The sequence below is a fragment of the Stegostoma tigrinum genome, chromosome 2 (assembly GCF_030684315.1).
Source record: "Stegostoma tigrinum isolate sSteTig4 chromosome 2, sSteTig4.hap1, whole genome shotgun sequence".
Lineage (NCBI taxonomy): Eukaryota > Metazoa > Chordata > Chondrichthyes > Orectolobiformes > Stegostomatidae > Stegostoma > Stegostoma tigrinum.
Window position 1 is genome coordinate 150,405,725 of NC_081355.1, and position 23,882 is coordinate 150,429,606.

At 42.9% G+C, this 23,882-nt stretch overlaps 1 protein-coding gene across 2 annotated transcripts; it reads right to left on the minus strand.

Annotated features, from left to right (window-relative positions):
• Positions 1-1,933: 1,933 nt before the first annotated feature.
• Positions 1,934-23,417, minus strand: LOC125465837 (atypical chemokine receptor 2-like). Of its 2 annotated transcripts, none has more exons than XM_048559756.2 (2): positions 23,380-23,417; positions 1,934-8,849 (listed from the first exon to the last, which is right to left on the minus strand). In XM_048559756.2, the coding sequence occupies exon 2, from the start codon at positions 8,819-8,821 to the stop codon at positions 7,721-7,723; it is 1,101 nt and encodes a 366-aa protein (XP_048415713.1). In that variant the 5' UTR covers positions 8,822-8,849; positions 23,380-23,417; the 3' UTR covers positions 1,934-7,720. The 2 variants fall into 2 exon arrangements, with proteins under 2 accessions (XP_048415713.1, XP_048415703.1); XM_048559746.2 differs by lacking the exon at positions 23,380-23,417 and adding an exon at positions 17,322-17,473.
• Positions 23,418-23,882: the final 465 nt, after the last annotated feature.

Consider the following 23,882-nt stretch of genomic DNA (forward strand, 5'->3'; position numbering starts at 1 on the left):
GGGAATTCTAGGATTTTGACCCAGCGACTGTGAACAAATGGCAAAATATTTCCAAGTCAAGATGGCGAGTGGCTTGGAGGCGAACTTGCAGGGCGTGGTGTTCCAATGTATCTGCTGCCCTTGTCCTTCTAGATGGAAGTGGTAGTGGGTTTGGAAGGTGCTGTTGTAGAAGCCTTGGCAAGTTGCCACAGTTCATCTTGTAAATGGTATGTACTTCTTTGGCAGTGTCTCAGTGTTGAAGGAAGTGAATGTTGGAGGTGTCAGATGTGGTGCTAATTAAGTGGGCTGCTTTGTCCTGGATGGTGTCAAGCTTCTCGAGTGTTGTTGGGGCTGCACCCATCCAGGCAAGTGGGGAGTATTCCATCACACTCCTGACTTATTGTTGGTGGGGAAAAGATAGTAAGTTGGTTACCATAGAATTTCCAACCTAATGTTTGTAATTCCTAGTACCAAGTCATTTTTTATTTCGTTCTAATTTAAGAATAAAAAGCCTTATATATTTCTTCCGAGATTTATTGAGTTCTCAAGGAGATACATTCTAATGAACATACTGTGTATGAAACTCTTTTGTACACTTAGATGTATGCATATTTGTATAACATGTATATATGTAGAATATATGTTTATACAATGTGTGTATGTTTAGGGTACATCCAAAAGCACAGCTATTTGGAATTGGCTAGTAGATGTGTAATTGTTTGGTTATAAATCATTTTCGTTCTTGCTAATGCTTGAAAATATATTTATGAATTTTGCATAATGTACAGCTTTATAATAGTTCACAGAAGCAGTATTAAAGGAAAAGATCCAGTCTGAAGTAATTGTCATTAATGTTTGCCTTGCTATACATGGAGCTTCCCTGTGCATCTCGCCACATTGCAAAGATTTAGACCAATGGAAAAATCTGCTCAACAAAACCCATCCACAGGGAAACAGCAATCCTCTGCACATACAGCTAAACAGAGAAAGGATACAGGCCCAGAAACTGACATCATATATTGTAGTAACTGAGAAAGTGTATGCTGTGTGAACATTTTGAATGTGACCCGGAGGTTTTGTTTGCATAGAGGGTTATTAGAACATTAAACATTTTTGAGACAGACTCTTCCGTCAGGTTAAAGAAGGAAGTATTTGAGAATGAACAACAGAAAGGGATTTGGATGTAGGATAGGGAATAGGATAACAATAGATGAAGGGGGCCATTGATAGAGGCAATACAAGTGACTTAATCCTTTAAGTTTCTGCTAATAATGTCGCAGTCTTGTGAATGTCTGGATAATTAGATTTCTTAGAGGATACCAACTCCACAGAGTAAATAACCAACATTCCCCTTCTCTGCAACTTCCTGTTTACCCCTAACTCTGGTTTCTTGTGCATGCCCTGCCTCTTCTAATCAGCCATTTCAGCTGTCTACTTTCTGATTTTCACAGTATGTACTCACTGTAAAAGTTTACAGCTTTGACTTTAGTTTCATTTTAATGGTGAGAATGGTAACGTGAGAATGGTTTCCTCACCAAACCTCTTTACCTTTCCATCTCTCTCTCCTCCTTTAGGAAGTTGCTTAAAACCTATGTCACTGACCAAGCAGGTCACAAATCCAAACATTTGATGAAAAGTTCATTTTTGCCTGTTTAAATTCCTATGAAATGTTTCCAAGTTTCTTACTGCATATATTCAAATTGATGTTGCTTCAACAGACTGATGAATTAAGCCATTGAACTCTCCAGTGAGTATGTCTAAGCGGTGGAGAGGTGCATGTAGATTTGACATAGAGATAACAAGGTGTAGAGCTGGATGAACACAGCAGGCCAAGCAACATCAGAGGAGCAGGAAGGCTGACGTTTCGGGCCTAGACCCTTCTTCAGAAATGCTGAAATGTCCAGTCTAGGCCCGAAACATCAGCCTTCCTGCTCCTCTGTTGCTGCTTGGCTTGCTGTGTTCATCCAGCTCTACACCTTGTTATCTCAGATTCTCCAGCATCTGCAGTTCCTACTATCTCTGAAGAGGTTTGACATAACTTCTTTTCCTTCACAGAGCAACTGTCCTAATTATCTCTTTTAGAATCTTAATTATTTCTCTGCACTCAGAGGTTCATACTATTGGATTAGTAATTCAGAGCCCCGGACTAATAGCCTGTGGTTTTCTGAAGAAGTGTCGCTGCACCCGAAATGTTAACTCTATTTTCTCTCTTCACAGAAGCTGCCACACATGCTGAATTCCTCCAGCCATTTCTGTTTTTGTTTCAGATTTCCAGCATCGACAGTTTTTTGTTTTGTTGGGTGTGGGTTAAAATGCAGATGATAAAATTTGAATTAAGTAAGAGTCTGGAATTATAAGGCTAGTCTAATAACAAGTATGCAGCCATTGTCAATAAAAAGGCTGGCTTGCCAAAGTCCTTTAGGAAAGGGAACCTTCTGTTCTTGGCTGGTCTACATGTGACACACCGCAGTTATCAACAAAACAGATGGATGGCTTTGCAACAGATGACCTTGGCATAGCTGTCCCAACATCTATAGATGGTGTGGAGGAAGCCTACTTTATAGTTGACCGTGTTGGCCTGAAGACACCAAGTGGACGCGTGTACTACCAAACCATGTAGAGATAATGAGCAGTGGTGGACCTATGTGTATAGAGTAACAGGAAAAATGGCAGCATCCTAGCCTTGCCGATCAAGAAGGTCATTTACCTCCTTTTTGGCACTGCTGAATGTTGCTTTTCACCCTGATGCCACATTGACCTAGGCTGTTATCTCTGTCCAGGCTGATTCTGTCTGGTGGTGTTGGCCTACTTTGGTCTGGAGGAAACAGCACTGTCCTTCTCATGACCACTCTGACCATTAACACCTCTAGGTCTCTGCCTGCAAAACTTCTAACTACCAGCTTTCCTTTCTGGATCACGTTCTCTGTGATGAGAGTTTGTCAGCACACTGTGAAAGGCAGTTCCTGGCTTGCTGTATGTGAAGTGCTGTGCAGCTTTGTGCCAGCAGCCTGAATGTTGCAATGCCCTGACAGTGGCAAACATTTCCATCACAATTACAACACAATTGTAAGAGTCAGTTGCTGAACTAATGAAGATTGCACAAGGAGAGTTTAGTGAACTATGGCAGGCCGCGCCAAAAGAAAACTGTCAGAAAATGGAAAAGTTCAGCCTTTAGTTGACAAAGGTCGAGCAGTGAATGTGGTGTACATGGACTTCAGCAAGGCATTTGATAAGGTTCCACACAGCAGGCTCATCGATAAAGTCAGGAGGTATGGGATACAGGGTGATTTGGCTGTCTGGATTCAGAATTGGTTGGCTGACAGGAGGCAGAGAGTGGTTGTAGATGGTAAGTATTCTGCCTGGAGGTCAATGCTGAGTGGTGTCCCGCAGGGCTCTGTTCTAGGGCCTCTGCTCTTTGTAGTTTTTATAAATGACTTGGATGAGGAGGTTGAGGTTTGGGTTAGTATGTTTGCTGCTGACACATAGGTAGGAGGTGCTGTTGATAGTATTGAGGGCTATTGCAGGCTTCAGCGAGACATTGACAGAATGCAGAGCTGGGCTGAGAAATGGCAGATGGAGTTCAACCTGGATAAATGTGAAGTGATGCATTTTGGAAAGTCGAACTTAAATGCTGAATATAGGATTAAAGGCAGGATTCTCGGCAGTGTGGAGGAACAGCGGGATCTTGGTGTTCAAGTGCATAGCTCCCTCAAAGTTGCCACCCAGGTGGATAAGGTTGTTAAGAAAGCATATGGTGTTTTGGCTTTCATTAACTGGGGGATCGAGTTTAAGAGCCACGAGGTTATGCTGCAGCTCTACAAAACCCTGGTGAGACCAGACTTGGAATATTGTGTCCAGTTCTGGTGGCCCTATTATAGGAAAGATGTGGAGGCTTTGGAGAGGGTGCAAAGGAGGTTTGCCAGAATGCTGCCTGAACTGGAGGGCTTGTCTTATGAGGAGAGGTTGACTGAGCTCGGACTTTTCTCTCTGGAGAGAAGGAGGAAGAGAGGTGACCTGATCGAGGTGTACAAGGTAATGAGAGGCATGGATAGAGTCGATAGCCAGAGACTTTGCTCCAGGGCAGGATTGACTGCCACGAGGGGTCATAGTTTTAAGGTGTTAGGAGGAAGGTATAGAGGAGACGTCAGAGGGAGATTCTTCACCCAGAGAGTTGCGAGCGCATGGAATAGGTTACCAGTGGAAGTCGTGGAAGCAGAGTCATTAGTGACATTTAAGCGACTGCTGGACATGCACATGGACAGCAGTGAATTGAGGAGAATGTAGGTTAGATTATTTAATTTTTGGATTAGGATTATTCCACGGCACAACATCGTGGGCCGAAGGGCCTGTACTGTGCTGTACTTTTCTATGTTATATGTTCTATGTTCTATGTTTTATAAATCCTCATTTGCATGTCAAGAGAATATGCAAAGGAATGCAAATACATGTTGTAAGCACACATTTTTCACACAATGAGGTCTGAAATGTGCTGGCAGGTGGTGTGGTAAGGATAGGTTCAATTGAATTATTCAACAGATCCGTGGATGATTATTTCAGCTGGAACAATGTGCAAAGGGAAAATGTAGGAGAAGCAATTCTAGATTTACTTTTGGGAAGTTAGACTGGGCAAGTGGATGCAGTAGCAGTGAGTCATCAGTTTAGAAATAGTAACCATTATATGGTTAGATTTAGCAAAACAAGCAAATGGAGCAAAGGAATACACAATAGTCTGAAGGAAAAAGGAAATGAAAGACCAGGGAGTGATTGTCCACAGGTCCCTGCAGGTGACTGGACAAGTAGATAAGGGGGAGAAGAAAGTATGTGGAATGTCTCCTCCATTGAACAAGGAATAGATGACAAAGCCAGGGATTTAAGGAGGCTGGCATCCAGTGGTATCAGTATTTGGACCCTTACCGTTTGATATATCCATCAACAATATAGATAACAATTTGTGGGGAGAATGTTAAGCAAATTTGCAGATGACACCAAGATTGATAAAGTAGTTAATAGTGAAGAAAATGGTTATAAGTTACAGAAAGGCACAGATGGGTTGGTCAGATGGGGAGAACAGTGGCAGATGGTATTTAACCCTGATAAGTGTGAAGTTACGCACTTTAGAAGGAGAAACAAAATGAGCCAGTATTTAGTGAATGCCAGGATGCTGGTAGCGTAGAGGGGCAGAGGGATCTTGGGGTAATTATTCACAAATCCCTGAAGTTGGCAGAGCATGTGAATAGGATAGTTAAGAAGGCATATGGAACACTTGCTTTCATCAGTTAGCGTAGAGTGTAAGGGCAAGGAGGTAACATTGAAGCTGTACAGAGTATTGGTTACCTACAGCTGGAGTACTGAGTACAGTTCTGATCATCTCACCACAGGAAGGATGTGATAGCACTAAAGGGAGTACAGAGGACGTTCACCAGGATGTTGCCTGGGAAGTAGAAATTGAGACATATGGAGAGACTAGACAGGCTTGTGTTGTTTTCTCTTGAGCAGAGAAGACTGAGGGGGGACATGACTGAGGTATATAAGGTTGAGGGGTATGGACTGGGTGAATAGAGAGTGCTGTTCTCCTTGATTGAGGGATCATTGAGGCATAGTTTTAGGGTAAGGGGCAGGAAATTCAGAGGGAATTTAGGAAAAAAGCCTTTTCACTCAGTTGGTGGTGGGAATCTGGAATGCACTGCCTGGGAAAGTAGTAGAGGCTGGAAAATTTTAAAAGATATGGAAGTGGACTTCAAATATCATAATACTTAAGGATATGGGACAAGTGCAGAAAATTGTGATCAGTGAATCTTTAGTGTAGTTATGTTAGTGCAGGCTCAATGGGGCAAAGGGCCTTTTCTGCACTGTATGAATCTATGAACTTAATGTTTGAACTGTATAAAAATCCGGTTAAACACAGTTTAGAATTTAATCTATAGTTCTGGTCATGATATTAGAGGAAGCACGTAATTGCACTGGAGTAGCTACAGAGATGCATGATAAGAATGTTGCCAGGGCTTGAAAATTGCAGGAAAGATTGGACAGATTAGGATTGTTTTTCTTAGGATGGAGGAGGCCAGGATGGCGTTGAGTGAATCAGTATACAAAATAAGGACAGGCTTGGATAGAGTGAAGGATAGAGGAAAGATCTATTTCCCCAAATGGAGAGGACAAAAACTGGAGTGGGGCGAGGGAAATGCTCTTCATACAGAGAGTGACCGGGTGTCTAGAAACCGCTGCCCAGTTTGGTGGTTGAGGTGTAAACCCTCAGCTCATTGAAAAGGAACCTTAACCTACCCCTGAAACACTGTAACCTGTAAGGCTACAGATCAGGAGCTGGGCAAAGTGGAAATAAGAATGGGGCAGGTAATTTATTCAGCCATGAAGGGCTGAATGGCCTCTTTCTGTGCTGTACTTTTCTTTGGTGCTAAAGCTCTAGGAACCAATCAAAAGTCAATTTGTCTTGATCCGCTTTTTCTAACTGGTTCAAATTTTCTCAAGGATTAAATCAATTAGAGTAGTTTGTTTACATTATCCCCGGGCAACCCTCTATCATTTATCTACTAAACATGTCTTTCAAAGTGATATCATATAAATGAAACATAATATTAAAAAGGGAGCAAATAAAATAGAAGCAGGCTGGTTGTTTTTGCTGGTAAGTGAAACTAGAACTAGGGGAGACACAGCCTCAAAATAAGGGGCAGCAGATTTAGGACTGAGTTGAGGATGAACTTCATCACCCAAAGGGTTGTGAATCTGTGGAATTCCCTGCCCAATTGAGGCTTCCTCATTTAATGTTTTTAAGGCAAAGAAGGATAGATTTTTGAACAGTAAAGGAATTAAGTGTTATGGCAAACAGGCGAGTAAGTAGAGCTGTGTTCACAAAAAGATCAGCCATGGTCTTATTGAATGGTGGAGAAGGCTCAAGGGTCAGATGGCCTACTCCTCCTCATATGTCTTATGGTTTCTGACTGAATTGCGGTTTCCATGGTGACTGGACTTAAGTAATGATAAACATCATTGTTCCTAAACATCCAGTATTGACAGTAACTTTTCCTTTACTTTTTCATGGGAGGGTGACTGTCAAGTTGTTTTGTTGTCCATTCTTTATTGCCCTTTGAACTGAGTGGTTTGCTTGGCCATTTCAGAGTCAACCTCATTGCTATGGGTCTGGAGTCACATGTAGGCCAGACCAGGTAAGTACAGCATATTCATTTTCCTAAAGGGCATTCGTGTACCAGATGAGTTTTTGCAATAATCGCTAATAATTGTTATGGGTACCATTACAGACAATTAGCTTTATATTCCAGACTTCTATTAAATGAGCTTGAATTCCATCAGCTGCCGTGATGGGATTTGAACCCAGAGCATCAACAGAGGATTTGGGTTACTAGCCCAAAGACACAACCACTACACTATTGTCACTTAACTACGGAAATGCAAGGACAAAACTAAGGTGAGGAGTGGATGATAAGGCAAGAGTTAGGAGAAGTTGAAGAAGGTTGGATTAGAGAACATGTGCAGAAATTGTGAAACGGAGAGCCATGTGATGTTTGTATCTGGCAGAATATTTCGAGATTCCAAGTCATTGAATAGTGATTTGCGTCACTGTGTTTGGTAAGGTCAGCTTGACCGGCACTTCATAAGCATTTTTACATCCTGACAGGTTTGAATACCTTTGAGAAGATTCAATACAACATGATTTGAAACATTGAAGTAGGTTTCTAACTGATGTTATGTCTCCTTTACCAGACCACTACTGGACCATTGTCATTTCCACGTCGGAATACATGCAGTATTGCTGCTTGCTAGTTTCACTACGCTCTGCAGTGGGGACCATGACTCCTAACTCCTTGTTGCAGCCAATCTTCTGAATTAGCTTCACCAAAATATTTTTCACATGTCTCCGAAATCTTTCATTCACAAAAGCGTAGAGTAGTGGATTGAAACAGCAGTGGGTGAAGGCGATAGACTCAGTTATCTGCAAAGCATAATCCAGCCTCTTGCTCATTTCACAATTACCAATGATGCCAAGGTCTTCCAAGGAATGCAGGAAAAGGACGATGTTGTAGGGGAACCAGAGGATGAAGAAGACAGCAAACAATATGATGACCAGTTTTAAGGCTTTCTCCTTGCCGAAGGATTTCGAGTGAAGCAGGACAGAGGCAATCTGAGTGTAGAAGAAGATCATGGCAAAAAATGGAATGAGAAATGCAATGATGTTGACCTGGAGTTGTACCGTTGTCTTCCAGATCACAAGTTGCTCATCGCCAAAATGACTAAGGCAAGTATGCCTATCACCAATCTTCTTGGACACGCTGAATATGAGTTCAGGGATTGAAACAATTATAGACAGTGTCCAAACAGCAGCACTGATGACAATGCTCTTGTAGATTGTCCTGTGGTTCTTCAAGGATACTGTGTGGACAATGTGGAGGTACATGTCCAAGCTCATGCAGGCTATGAAGAAGATGCCACTGTAGAAATTCACACTGTAGAGGGCACTTATTATTTTGCACATGGTATTTCCGAAGATCCACTCTGAAGTCACATAAGTGGCCCAGAAGGGGAGTGACGTGCTAAACAGTAGGTCAGAAATGGCCAAATTCAATAGGTAGATGTCAGTCATTGTTTTCAACTTGAGGTACTTGAGTATCATGAGGATCAGAAAGCTATTGCCAATCACTCCAAAAACAAAAACCGTGATGTACAGGACTGGGAGGAAGATCTTCCCAAATGCTCTGACTTCATCCTTCCCACAAGGAAGGTAGGGGGTGAGATCAAAGTCAGTATAGTTATAGTCCTCGTCATAATAGCTTGAGTTGTTGGAGGCACCTTCCAGATTGACACTGCTCATTGTCAGAGATGTTGGCAAAAAGGCTTAACTGAAAGAAGAAAAAAAAAGTCTTCAGTGATTTCATGATAACAAATTATACAACAACATTCTCTGGTCATCCACAAGCATTTAAGGTTTTTGGAAAGGTCTAAAAATATTCATTTTCTTCCCAAACTCAGAAACCAACATTAAAATGCACCATGTTTTTCTACAAGAAATGAACATTTCCACTGAGATAACAAAGTGCGGAACTGGATGAACACAGCAGGCCAAGCAGCACCTTAGGAGCACAAAAGATGACGTTTCAGGCCTAGATCCTTCGTCAGAAAAGGGGGGTGGGGAGAGGATTCTGAAATAAACAGGGAGAGAGGGGGAGGCAGATCGAAGATGGATAGAGGAGAAGATAGGTGGAGAGGAGAGTATGGGTGGGGAGGTAGGGAGGGGATAGGTCAGTCTGGGGAGGACGGACAGGTCAAGGGGGCAGGATGAGGTTAGTAGGTAGGAAATGGAGGTGCGGCTTGAGGGGATATGTGAGAGGAGGAACAGGTTATGCAGGCCGGGACAAGCTGGGCTGGTTTTGGGATGCAGTGGCGGGAGGGGATATTTTGAAGCTGGTGAAATCCACATTGATACCATTGGGCTGCAGGGTTCCCAAGCAGAATATTCCGCCATCTACAATCCAACCCCACCACTAAAGACATTTTTCCAACTCCACCCTTGTCTGCCTTCCGGAGAGGCCACTCTCTCTGCAACTCCCTTGTCCACTCCACACTGCTCTCCAACCCCACCATACATGGCACTTCCCCCTTCAACCGCAGGAAGTGCTACACCTGCCCCCACTCCTCCTCCCTCACCCCCATCTGGCACAGAAACAAAACCTTCAGTCCAACTCATCTCTGCCAACCAAATATCCTTTATAAATCTAGTCCCATTTGCCAGCATTTGGCCCATATCCCTCTAAACCCTTCCTATTCACGTACCCAGCCATTCTGTACATGCACCACCCTCTGCTTGAAAAAGTTACCCCTTAGGCCTCTTTAAAACCTTTTCCCACTCACCTTGAACCTATGCCCTCTAGTTTTGGACTCCCCCACACTGGGCAAAAGACCTTGCCTATTTACCCTATCCATGTCCCTCATGATTTCAAAAACCTCTCTAAGGTCAATATCGTTGCAAACAAAGCTAATCAACACTAAGCAACCATCCAAGCTTAGCAGTGCTACCAAGTCAGTAAGTTGAAGCGCTGCGGCCGATGGGATAAAATGCTGGTGGTTGAGAGTGATAGGGTTGTGACACTGAAGGATTGGCAGTGTGTGACTTGGATGTTGAAAGTTGTGTTGTTCCTCTGCACCTGCTGCTTTTGTCCGGCAGTGGAGTAGACCAAACACACATTTGATGATTCACACTCTCCACTGCTCTGGTTCTCAATCGATTGTTCACATTAATTGAAATTTGCTTCCTTCCCACCATCAGTGCTATTGTTTGTAATTGTACTTGTGCCTCAGGAAGAAACATACAGCTGCTATTCTAAGCTCAATGGGCAGCTGCCTGGTGGATGGATTTGGAACTGTAGTTGTGATCAGACTCATTGTCATGATGAGTAAATGAACAAACCCTGAGGAACAATAATTGCACATGATGCCAAAACACATTTGCAGAGGCAATGAATGCAACATGAATGGGGGGAAAAGCCCTTAAATAAAGAATGCATTTTGCATCTTTTCTCTTTTGTTCCAGTTGCTACATTTTTTTAGTCCCACAGATGTATCACTTCCACCTTAAAACTTGTTTCTATATGGAAACAATGAACAAAATCACAGATTTCATAATGGACTGTTGAGTGTGCAGGTGCAGCAGGCATTGAAGAGGGAAATGGGATGTTGGCCTTCACAGTGAGAGCATTCAAGCACAGGAGAGTCTTACTGCAATTGTATAAGGTATTGGAGAGACCACATCTGGAGTATTGTGTGCAATTTTGGCCTCCTTATCTGAGGAAGGGTGTTCTGAGAGTTTGCAATATTTCTCAAAGTTAAAAACTTTGGTTGGATTAGCACAGAACCTTGAACAAGAGAACTGAGTTTGGCACTCCAATGCATTGCTGAGGAGTGCCTTACTGTTAGAGGTGTCACTTTTAGGATCAGGCATTAAACTCCTTCCCTCAAAGGTAGAAGTAAAAGATTCAACACCACTAGTTCAAACAAAGAGCAAAAGGGGGCCCGAATACAACTTCCAGCCCATTATATCTGAGTTGTAAAAACACAAGTTGTCAAAGCAAGAGATGTGGCTCAGGGGATGGATGAGCTAGGCAGACAGAAGTTAACACTGAGCAAAAGGTGGAGATCTTAGAACCAAAGAGATGAATGAAGAAAGGAGAGGGGCAGTGAGGTTTACCAAGGGAATTTCACAGTTTTGGGCCAAAGCAGACTGTCAAAGATGGAGCAATTAAAATTGGTGGTTTGCAAGATGTTAGCATCTGGCAAGTGCAGAGAACTCAGTGTGATCCAATGGTTCAAGGAGATTATACGGGTGTGGTGGAGGAACAAAGAGATGGAGAATTTGAAAAGGATACAGATTTATGGACTTGACATTGAACAGAAGGGTATTGGAATAATGGAATCTCAGGATGATAGTGGAGTGGATAAGAGCTCCAGAACCTGATGAGCTGTGGTGAGTCAGTATATTGGAGTTTGAAAAGCTCAGTTAGAGGAGAAGTTATGGGTTAGAAGCTCAGTGAAGCCACAGTTAAAATATTAATAACTGAAGAATTATCAGTGGCTGGGGAGTGGAGATCTTAACAGAAATTAAGGGTCTTTTCAGTACTTCAAGGTAATCATGATGTAATAATTCTTTCAGGGATGTGTACATATGTAATCTGATCCATGCTGAAGATTCCCTCTGAACTATAACTTTCATATTGTTTGAATTCATGTTAATGATTGGTTCTACCCAGACCAATTAGTTTCCTGAGGTACAATCTGACAGAAGTGAAATATGCTACCTTCCAGAATACCTGTCTCAGTGAAGGGGATAATAGGACAGGAGAGAGTTTGATAATCACAATGTGTGTATATACAGTCAGTGGATATTAAAATGTAATGATTTGATTGGATAATATAGTTATATGTACAGTATGTACAGATAATCAGTACAGATTTGAATACAACTGGGTAATATAGTCATGTGTACTAACTTGGAATGTAGAATGAATACAGCTGGTTACAGATAAGAGTGTGTAATGTGCAATCTTTTTACTGCAAAACTATTCCTTGTAAAAAAAAAGTACAAAACTATTGTATTTTAGCAATTCGGCGGGTTGTACCCCATCTTTGATGGGTACGCCTCCCACACATGCATGAATTAACACGGAGGCAAAGAAAATTAGGACTTATTTGGTCTTTAAGGGATCAAAGTTTTTAATACCCGACAAATGGTGGGATTTGGAGAGAGGATAGAGTCGGAGGGAAGGGGAGTGGAGGAAGGTTCCAGAAGGGATGTGGGTACCTCTGAGTTACTGCAACTTGAATTTCTTAATACCTGAAAGGAAGAGAAAAGGTTTCTTGGTAGAACACTGAACGAACTAGAGAATGAAGTGGAACTGGGAAGGAAAGGGAAGTGAGAAAGTTTTTCATTTTCATCAGCTTACCTTGTATATAAGATATACTATTTATGGTATGAATTGTGTCTCAGTCAGTAGTAGATACATGTCTGAATTAGAAATGTGTATTTTCTATGCTCCCACTCTCTGGGTAAAGATGGTTCTGCAGAATTTCTGATAGGATTTATCTCTGACTAGCTAATGTTGATGATATTTGATTCTATGATTTTTATGCTCTAGTTTGGATTTGCCCATTATGATACCAGCTGACATTATTACTGAACAAGTTAGACCCCTATCTCAGTTATTATCTCAGAGAACTGGCAAACAGTCGAGACTCCAGCACTGATCCCAATGGCACACCACTCAATACATCTTGCCAATCTGAAAAGGACCCAATTATTGTCTCGTCATGATTTTCTGTTAGCTAGTCAATCTTCTATTCATGTCAAGTACCCCCAATAACCTTGAGCCATTATTGCCCACAGTAAACTTTGGTGTTACAACTTGTTAGATGTAATCTGAGTAAGTTCACTGGTTCCTGTTTGTTCACAACATGTTACTTCATCAAATAAATCAGTTAAATTAAATTTCCCTTCAACAATACCATCCTGAGACCCACAATCAGTGCCATATGCACACTCTAAACCTCTGTCTCTCCATCAGCACTGTCTCATGCTGTCCTGCACCACATTCCTTCCCAGTTCCACTTCATTCTCTACCTTGTTCAGTGTTCTACCAAGAAACCTTTTCTCTATATTTATTATCCCTCTAACCTTCTGCTCTTTGATGCTGAACGTTCTGTATTCAGCAAAGATCTGAGTTTTATCCTTCTCAATGAATTTCAGGCACAACATGCCATTGAATTCTTATTCCATCACCTTGAGTCCACCCTCCGCCCCATAGACCCCTTCACCTACTTCCAACACTCTTCCTTCACCTTGGCATCTCCCTTTGGCTTTTTAACTGTACTCAACTTGTTTATCAAGAACTGTCAATATGACATTGTTCACCTTACTTTCTCTGCCTCCCCATCCCTCACCCCCTAAACTTGTTTCCCTCTGAACCGTGTCATCAAGCCTACTAAGAAGGGTGATGCTGTTGTTGTCTGGCAGACTGGCCTCTACATTGCGGAGGCTGAGTGCCAGCTCTCACTCACTTCCTGCTATCTCCTCCCGGACCATTATCCCATCATGGAACCAGGTTATTAAGTCCACAATGGTAATTCATCTAATTTTATTTGGTGATCTCTCCCCCAGCACCACCACCCCCCCCAAACTACCTCCAAGCTCATAGTCCCCCACCATTTACAACTCACCTCTACTTGCTTCTCAGAATCCATAAACAGGGCTTCCCAGGCAGACCCGTTGATTCTGCCTGCCCCTGCCCCACAGAACTCATCCCTTCCAACCTTGACTCGATTTTTTCACTCTTTGTCCAGTCCCTTCCCATTTAATCTGTGATTCTTCTGATGTTTTACACCAGTTTCGGAACTGCCAGTTTGCAGGCTCCATCTGCCTCCTCTTTACCATGGACATGCAATCCCTTTACGTATCCAAACCTCAACAGCATGGTCTCAGGGCTCTTCGCTTCCTCCTGGAGAAAATGCTTGAACCGTCCCCATTTGCAACCAGCCGTGTCCACATTGCCAAGCTTGTCCTTGCCCTGAACAACTTCTCCACTAATTCCTCTCACTTTCTTCAGATTAGAGGGTTGGCTGTAGGTACCTGCATATGGGCCCTAGTTTTGCCCTGCTCTTTGTGGGGCATGTGGAACATTACTTATTCCAGTTCCACTTGGCCGTCCCACCACAACTCTTTTTCTACTATATTCAATGACATCATCAGTGCTGCTTCCCTCTCTCATCCAGAATTGGAAAAGTTTGTCAATTTTGCTTCCAATTTCCACCCCACTCTCACTTTCACCTGGTCCATCTCTGACTTCTCCCTTCCCCTCTTCCATGTCTCTGTTTACATTTCCATATACCTGGCCACCAGTGTCTGCTGCGAGCCCACTGACTCCTACAGTTATCTTGACTATACATCCTCACACCCTACTTCCTGTAAGGACTCTATTCCATTCTCCCAGTTACTCCAACTCTGCCACATCTATTCTGATGACATTCCTCTCTATCGGGGAGCCTTGAAAGTGTCTATCTTCTTCCTCAATCAAGGATTCCCTTGTGTCGTAATTAACAGTTCCCTCAGCCGGGTCTGATCATTCTCCCACACTTCTGCCTTCACCCTTTCTCTTCCCTCCCACAACAGCAAGAAGGTCCCCCTTGTCTTCACCTAACATCCCATCAGCATCCTCATCCTAAGAACCATTAGTTGACATTACAGCCACCTCCAGTGAGATGCCACCATCAGATACATATTCCCTTTCTCTCTCATCAACCTTCCACACTAACCATTCCCTCAGGGACACCTTGGTCCACTCTTCCTCTATGCCCAATACCAAACCACAGCCCCATGGCATCTACCCCTGCAACCACAGCAGGTATGACAACCATCTGTTTATTTCATCCCTCCTCAGTATGTAAGGCCCCAGACTCACCTTCCAGATGAAGCAGTGATTTACCTGCTCTTCACTCAATCTAGTCCTCTGTATTTGCTGCTCACAATGAGGTCTTCTCCAAACTGGGGTCTCCAAAGCACAGGCTGGGCGACTGTTTTGCAGAACGCATACGTTCTGTTTGTAAAAATGACCCTGAGCTTTCAGTTGTCCACCACTTCACATACTCATTGTTCTTATTATTAGCTCTTCTCCTTCCCAGGCTTACTATCAATCAGCTCTTTGTCTGCCTAACTTTCATACCCTCTCTCTGTCTCGGCTCCATCTCCACCTAACACTCACTCTTTTCACCCCATGTCACCTCCATAAATATCACCTTTTCCTCACAACTGTCAATCATGACAAAGGATCACTGGACTCAAAACATTAACTCTGCTTTCTCTCTCCTCAGATACTGCTAGAGCTGGTGGGTTTCTCTAGCAATTTCTGCTTTTGTTTGCTTGAGGTCTCCAGCACTTGCAGTTCTTTGTTTTGGATTACCTTGAATCTTGCAGAGAACCCTCTTATGATGTCTTTAATAATAAATTTGAACATGCTCACTTTAACAGATCTTAAGCTTACTCTCTTTTAGTTGTTCATTTTGGAAGGGAGAATAAAAGATCAGAGTACTATTTAATCAGCGAAAAACTGCAGAAAACTGCAACACTAGGGAACTTTTGGGGCAATTGTGTGTGAAACAGAAAGCTAGCACACAGGTAATTAGGAATTCATAGAATGTCGGCCTTAATTTCAAGTGGGTTCGAGTTCAAGAGCAGGGATGTCTTACTGCACCTGTACAAGGTGCTGGTGACACATCTGGAGTACTGTGAGCAGTTTTAGTCCCTTATGTAAGAAAAGATTTCATTGGAGGCAGTTCAGTGAAGTTTAGCTAGGATGATCCCTGGCATGGAGGGATTGTCTTATGAGCAAAGGCTAAACAGTTTGGGACTCTACTCCTTAGAGTTTAGAAGAATGAGAGGTGATCTCATTGAAACATACAGGATTCTTAAGTATCCTGACTGGGTAAACGCTGAGATGATGTTTCTCTTCACAAGAGAGTCTAGGACCAGACGGCATTGTCTCAGAACAAAGGGGTGCCAATTTAAGACTGAGATGAGGAGGAATTTCTTCTCTCAGAGGGTAGCGAATCTTTGGAAATCCTTGATACAGAGAGCCGTGGGGACAGAGTCCTTGTATATAGTTAAGGCTCAGATAGATTCTTGATCAGTTGGGGAATCAAGGGTTATAGGGAAAGGGCATGAAAGTGAATGTGAGGAATGTTGGTTCAGCCACGATCCTATTGAATGGCAGGGAAAGCTTGAGGGGCCGAATAGCCTACTCCTGTTTCTATTTCTTATGGTCTTATGATTTTCTACTTCTGTCTCCCTCCCCTGTTGTAGAAAACAGTTACACGGGCTATTTTCTAATTTAATGGAATCTTCCCTGAATGTAGAGAATTTTGAATATTAAAAGCAATGCATTGAATATCTCATTAGACACTAGTTTCCCATCGGGACTTGGAATCTTGATGGCTCACAGCTCCAGCGATTTGCTCAGTACCAGTTCTCTGGTAATTGTAGTAATCTTGCATTCCTTGAAGCTGCAACACTGACACAGGCTATTGAGCCCAACAGATCTATGCAAGCATTATACTCCGATGAACGTCCCCCCACCTTACTTCATCACAGTCTATACAAATATACTTCTAATCCTTTCTCTCGATCCACTTGCTTAGCTGCTCCTAAAAGGAATGGAATTCAGATATTCGCCTCAACCACTAGATGTGGCAGATGTTCCACAGTCTCGTTATTTATTGAATGATTGGCTCTGCTTAAGCAGGCCTATTTTAATAGGGCACAAAGAGAGATTAAATAGCATGCACAAGGTCTCTTCTTCTCTCTACGTTTCTCTCTGGAATGGTCCTGACATTCACAACCTCACTACAGATGGTTCATTGTGGCATTGACTGAAACTAGGGTTGTAACCTTCAACCCTATCCTATAGGAGTCACATAATCTGCTCCAATTTCTGGACGCTGCTCATCCCAACCATTACTGGGCACCATGTGGCACCTTTCACCAAATTACTGCTCAGTCTGTCCCTCTGGATCCTCCTCCTTATTCACTTCCACACCTCTTGCCTATCCTTTCATTCTTTCGCTGTGCCCACCCAACATATCACTCCTCACCTCTCTCAGCATCTAGGAATGCTCCAGATTAGGAAGTGCACTCTCTCCAGCAAATGTTAGTTCTATTCAGGCACTTGTAGCTGTCCAGTCACTTTTAGAGTTTTCCGGCTCTGTGCTGTTCCCTTTCCCCCTCAGGAAAGGCACTAAAAAGGCAGAAGATGTGGTCAAAATGAATAATTCCTTACCCAACAAAACTTCCCTTGACAAAGTTGAAACCCACACTGTCCTGATATCTTTTCCACACTTGTGCACAGTTTGCTGAATTTTGGAATTCTCTTTTTCTACAGAATTCGATTTTGGAAAAAGAACTGTTGGAATTCAGTGTGGGGTGTTTCCATGATTATGTAGCACACTGGAGGTGTGTTGCAATCGTGATCTTCTTCCAGAGTGAAAGCTTTGAGTGGAAAGTTCCAGTATAAATCCCACATTCCAAACGAGTTCAGCTAGGCTTTATTGTTAAAAGTACAAATGTAATTCATAAGTGACTTAGATTTTCCAACTTCATGTCTTTCTATCGCTCTCTAACTCAACGCACAGCACAGCACCTTTCAAAAACAACCCACCAAGCTAATCATTAGACAACTCAAACTCTTTGCAGTGTTTGCTCTCTCGTTGCTACGATGAAGAGCATGATTAAACTGATGCTTTTATCTTATGCATTCCACTTAGCAATGCAACCATGTCAGAATAAATTTGGCAATCTGGCCTTGACACAGTTTTGAACCCATTGCAGAGACAACTCCGTTGCAGCAACAGCAAGTTACAAGGACAAGAAAAATCTGAAACAAAAACCTGAAAATGCTGAAGTTCGACAGTGAAATTCCAACAACACCTTGAAATTATCTCGATGCAAAGTATTCTGAGATGACCTGATGTCATGATGGGTGCTACATAAATGCAGACTCTTCTTGAAAGTAACAAATATTGCAGCCAATTTCCCTCCAGTAAGCGTCCTCCAGCAGCAACATGGTAATGATCAGATTATCCACTTGGTAAGAATTGACGGGATGCTTGGTTACCTCATCACCCTATCTCTCTTTTAGCTCTTTCAGTGGATTTGTTATACACATCTGGAAGGGCAGTCTCAGTTTAGCATCATCAAACTGACAACATGTCCCACTTTATAGCACTCCCTGCATTATCCTTTTAAATTTACTGCATAAAGCTTTGAAGTTAGGCTTATAGATATGACCTTCTGACATAAAGACACGTGCTACCCAAGGAGCAGTAGTCAATGGTATTATGGCAGACCAAAGTCCTTGAAATGAGAAGGGAAAATGTTGAAAAAACCTGTTTGGTCGAGCATGCCCACTAAAACTTCAGAGTCTTTCTAGGCGATGGCCAAAGACATAAATGTAGTTGAGTTATGAATAAATCCAACACAGTAACAAACTCCTTGGTTAAAAAGTATAAATATGAGGTAAAGGAAGTCATAATTAGACCAAGCAGTGCTGTGATCTGGGGGAGGTTTGGTGAAGCAATACCATTGGACGAGATGCTCCAGGGTAAAGTTTCACAGCAGGACTTGTGGGCACTGAAAGTGCATTTGTAACATGGCCAAGCAGTCTGATTGTCAGCTTGTCAATCCTTACAGTATACCCGATGGCAGGCAGTAAGAACAAGGGAGTCTCCTGGTCAGCCCTGTCACTACTTTTCCCAATTGAGAGGTGACTTGATAAAGGTTTACAAGATGATGGGAGGCATAGATTGAGTGGATAGCCAGGGAATTTTTTCCAGGGTGAAAATGACTATTGTGGGAGGGCATAATATTAAGGTGGAATATAAGGAGGAAGTTTTAGAGGATATGTCAGTGGTAGGTTTTTATACAGAGAGTGGTGGGTGGGTGGGATGCGCTGCTGGCAGTGGTAGTGGAGTCAGATACTTTAGAGATTTCTAAGTGACTCTTGGATAGGCACATGGAGGATAGTAAAATGTAGGGTATGCAGAGTAGTTTGATCTTAGTAGGATAATAGATCGGCTCAACATTGTGGGCTGAAGGGTCTGTACCGTGCTGGATTGTTCTATGTTCTCTATGTTCTCTAATTCAATGAAAGGTAATGGCCCTACTCTTGAATTGAGGATGGGAGAACAGATCCTACTCTGATCAGAGTCTGCCTTATGTACTGTGTCCAGCTCGGTGGTGCAGAATGTAGGTTAAGCAGTATTCAAGGAGATATGAATGGTGCTGAACACTGCAAGCATCAGCAAGCATCCTCATCTGTGACCTTATGATGAGGGGAAGCCAATATTGAATAATGTACCTCTGATCTAAACCACACAAGGCGATAAAGGCTGAAGCCAAAGTGAACAATTTGGCTTTGGTTTCAAATCCTTACCCACTATACACTGAGACACAGAGCATTACAAACTGAACTCTTTCCACCACACCCTACCCTCTCCAAAAGTAGATCAATACTTTGAAGATTTTTGAGGAGGGGTCCCAGCCCAAAGCGTCAGTTTTTCTGCTTCTCTGATCCTGCCTGGCCTGTTGTGTTCATCCAGCTCCACGCTGTGTTATTTCTGACTCCAGCATCAGCAGTTCTTACTTTCTCAATGTTCACATCCTTCTTTCCAAAACAGAAATAAAGTTACAGAGACGGAGTGGGATACCTCTCTGATCTTGGGGCTAATCTTTGCAGTTGATAGGTAGGAGGAAGGAGGATTTTCTTGTTCATTCATGGGATGTGAGTATCATTGACTTGGCCAGCATTTATTGCCCATCCCCAATTGCCCAGAGGGCAGCTAACAATCAACCACATTGCTGTGGGTCTGGAGTCACATGTAGGCCAGACCAGGTAAGGGCAGCAGTTGTCTTCTCTAAAGGACATTAGTGAACCAGATGTTCTTTCCTGTTTAGCATGCTTGCTTTCCTTGCTCGAACCTTTGAGTATAAGAGTTGGAGTGTCATGTTGAGATTGTAAAGGATGTTAGTGAATCCACTTTTGGAATATTGTGTACAGTTTTGGTCACCTTGCTACAGGAAGGACACTATTAAATTGGAGAAGGATCAGAAAATATTAACCAGGATATCGCTGGAACTAGAGGGTTTGAGTTATAGGGAGAGGCTTGATAGGCTGGGACCTTTATCACTGGTGTGTGGGACTTGAGGAGAGACCTTATAGACATTTATAAATAATTGACGGACATAGATAAGGTGAACAGCAAAGATCTTTTCCCTAGGGTGGGGGGAGTTCAAAACTAGGGGGTGCAAATGTTTAAGGTGAGAGAAGAAAGATTTAAAAGGTATCTGAGGGACAGCATTTTCACACAGAAGGTGGTTTGTATGTGAATGAACTGCCAGAGGAAGTGATAGATGTAGATACAAATAGAGCTACAACACTTAAAAGATACTTGGATAGGCCTATGAATAGAAAAGATTTAGCGATATACAGGCCAAATACAGGTAAGTGGGGCTAGGTTAATTTGGGGAACTTGGCTGGCATAGTTAAATTGCACCAATGAGTCTGTTTCTGAACTTTATGATTCTATTATAATTGACAACAGATTCATGGCCACCATTAGGCTCTCAATTCCAGATTGTTTTGTAAAGCTGATTTGAACCCAGTTCCCCAGAACGTTACCTAGGTTTCTGGAATAATAGTCTAGCAGTAATCCCACTAGGTCATTCCTTCCCCATATGAGACATGGCAAGGTGTACAGCACTTTCGAGATCAAACATGAGCATGGAACTGAAGACTAGCAGCCACTGGGAAGCTGGAATTGGACTGGGGAACCATGGGGATTACCTGAAACAGGACACTGTGAAATCCTAATTATCATCATTCAGAGAAGTTCTAACCTCTGGCTCCAAATTGTTGTTCTATCATGGCATCCTATTTAACCCGATAAAAACTAAAAGAACTGCAGGCGCTGTAAATCAGGAACAGAAACAGAAGTTGCTGGAACAACCCAGCAGGTCTGGCAGCATCTCTGAGGAAAAATTAGAGTTAATGTTTTCAGTCTGGTGACCCTTCCTTAGAACTGTTCTGAGGAAGTGTCCCCGGATCGGAAATGTCAACTTTGACTTTTCTTCGCAGACGCTGCCAGACCTGCTGAGCTTTTCCAGCAACTTCTGTTTTCGTCCATTTAATTTGTTCAGCTGTTCAGTTTCCAGGAAACCAAATTGTTTATGCGTCACAATAAAGTTACAAGATCTTTAATCATTTAGTCAGACTGTCACGACACATCAGCAACACCAGGACACTTCAAAAACAGGAACCAAAACAAAAATACAAGAATCCTTGTGGCAAACATCTGTCATACAGAGATTCTGATTCATAACCAAAGGTTTATACAACGTGGGGCTGTTTGACAGAAGCTCGACAGCAATAGAGCAAATACGGTGATTCATGGCACAAGGGTCTTGTATTCACAAATAGAAATTGCTGGAAAAGCACAGCAGGCCTGGGAGGATCTGTGGAGAGAGATCAGAGTTAACATTTTGGGTTGAGTGACCCTTCCTCAGAACTGATATAACTTTGTAGTGTTCCCTCACCACACACATTCCTGGACTCCTCCTAATTTTTCATTTGTGTTATCCACCTGTGGAAGGTGAGCATCACTGGCTGGGCCCCAGCATTTATTGCCCATCCCTAGTTGCCCTTAAAACAGTGGTGGTGAGCAGCCTTCTTGAGCCACTGCAGTCCAGTTATTAATGTGATGATGAGTGAATGGACATAGGCTAGGTGGCGCTATAAATGAGTGACAGTATAGACCCTGCCTGCCAACTCAGTGATAAACTTATACATTATTCTTGGTTATTAGATGACAAGGTGTAGAACTGGAAGAACACAGCAGGCCAAGCAGCATCAGAGGAGCAGGAAAGCTGCCTTTTCGGGTCTGGACCCTTCTTCAGAAATGGGGGAGGGGAAGTGGGTTCTGAAATAAATAGGGAGGGAGGGGGAGGCGGATAGAAGATGGGCAGAGTAGAAGATAGGGGTAGAGGTGACAGCCCGGTCAGAGAGGTGGGGATGGAGGCAGTAAAGGTGTGTACAGGTGGGGAGTTAGGGAGGAGATAGGTGAGTCAGGGAAGATGGACAGGTTAAGGAGGCGGGATGAGGTGGTAGGTAGGAGATGGGGGTGGGGCTTGAGGTGGGAGGAAGGGATAGGTGGGAGGAAGGGCCAAATTTGTTAGGAGTGGTTGCCCATGTGGAGGGAGAGTACCAAAGAATAGTGCAGGGTGGGGTGCTGATTCTTCATAGAACATAGAACATAGAACATAGAACAGTACAGCACAGAACAGGCCCTTCAGCCCACAATGTTGTGCCGACCATTGATCCTCATGTATGCACCCTCAAATTTCTGTGACCATATACATGTCCAGCAGTCTCTTAAATGACCCCAATGACCTTGCTTCCACAACTGCTGCTGGCAACGCATTCCATGCTCTCACAACTCTCTGCGTAAAGAACCTGCCTCTGACATCCCCTCTATACTTCCCACCAACCAGCTTAAAACTATGACCCCTCGTGCTAGCCATTTCTGCCCTGGGAAATAGTCTCTGGCTATCAACTCTATCTATGCCTCTCATTATCTTGTATACCTCAATTAGGTCCCCTCTCCTCCTCCTTTTCTCCAATGAAAAGAGACCGAGCTCAGTCAACCTCTCTTCATAAGATAAGCCCTCCAGTCCAGGCAGCATCCTGGTAAACCTCCTCTGAACCCTCTCCAAAGCATCCACATCTTTCCTATAATAGGGCGCCCAGAACTGGACGCAGTATTCCAAGTGCGGTCTAACCAAAGTTTTATAGAGCTGCAACAAGATCTCACGACTCTTAAACTCAATCCCCCTGTTAATGAAAGCCAAAACACCATATGCTTTCTTAACAACCCTGTCCACTTGGGTGGCCATTTTAAGGGATCTATGTATCTGCACACCAAGATCCCTCTGTTCCTCCACACTGCCCAGTCCCGACAATCACTGCCAACCAACAGCAGAGCATCAAATGTTTGGATCCAAGCAAGCAGTCTTAAATTCAAGCAAAAAAACAGTCGGGAGCAATTAATCACAGTCATTATACAGAAAGCACCGCACCTAACTGAATGTTACAGCTCAGTTACCCAGTGAGTAAATCAGTAAATGAAATTTTACTCCAGAGCATAATTCTATAACACTGACTTAAACAGCAACATGTTTTAGCTTCTACTGACGGCAACAAATGATAAAGGATCAAGTCAAAGCCCAATATGCATATTATTAGTCTCACTTTAGAATGATAGCTCGATAGTTCTCTTATGTATTACCTTCTGAGTTGAGTCTTGCTCTCTGCTGCTGTGGCTCGGTTTCTTTTGCAGGGTGTCAGGCACTCTGTGTTATTTATATTCAACACTTGCTTCCTCTACACTTATAGTTTCCTGCGTTTCTTAAAGCTTTGATTTAACAAGAATGTACTAGCTCCATCCATGCTCCTGCTCACCCACTCCACCACCACTTCCCATCAGGTCTGTGTTCGCAGCAAGAGATGTAAATACACAATTACTGATAGTCTTAAAAATTTATGAAGAAAATAATTTATACATTGTACCTCAAAAAGAGCTTCACAATGAGTGAAGAACTTCTGAAGTTTCATTTGATTTATTATTGTCATGAGTGCCAAAGTACAGTGAGACGTGTTGCCTTATGTGTGTTATAGACTGACCGTGCTATACAAGAACATCAGGGTAACAGAACAGAGTGCAAGAAGGTGCAGAGAGACAGATCGACATTAACACTAAAGAGGTTCATTCCAAATTCTGACAACAGCAGA

Excerpts from the sequence above, each read along its gene's own strand:
- LOC125465837 (XM_048559756.2), bottom strand. The coding sequence starts at position 8,821 with ATGAGCAGTGTCAATCTGGAAGGTGCCTCCAACAACTCAAGCTATTAT.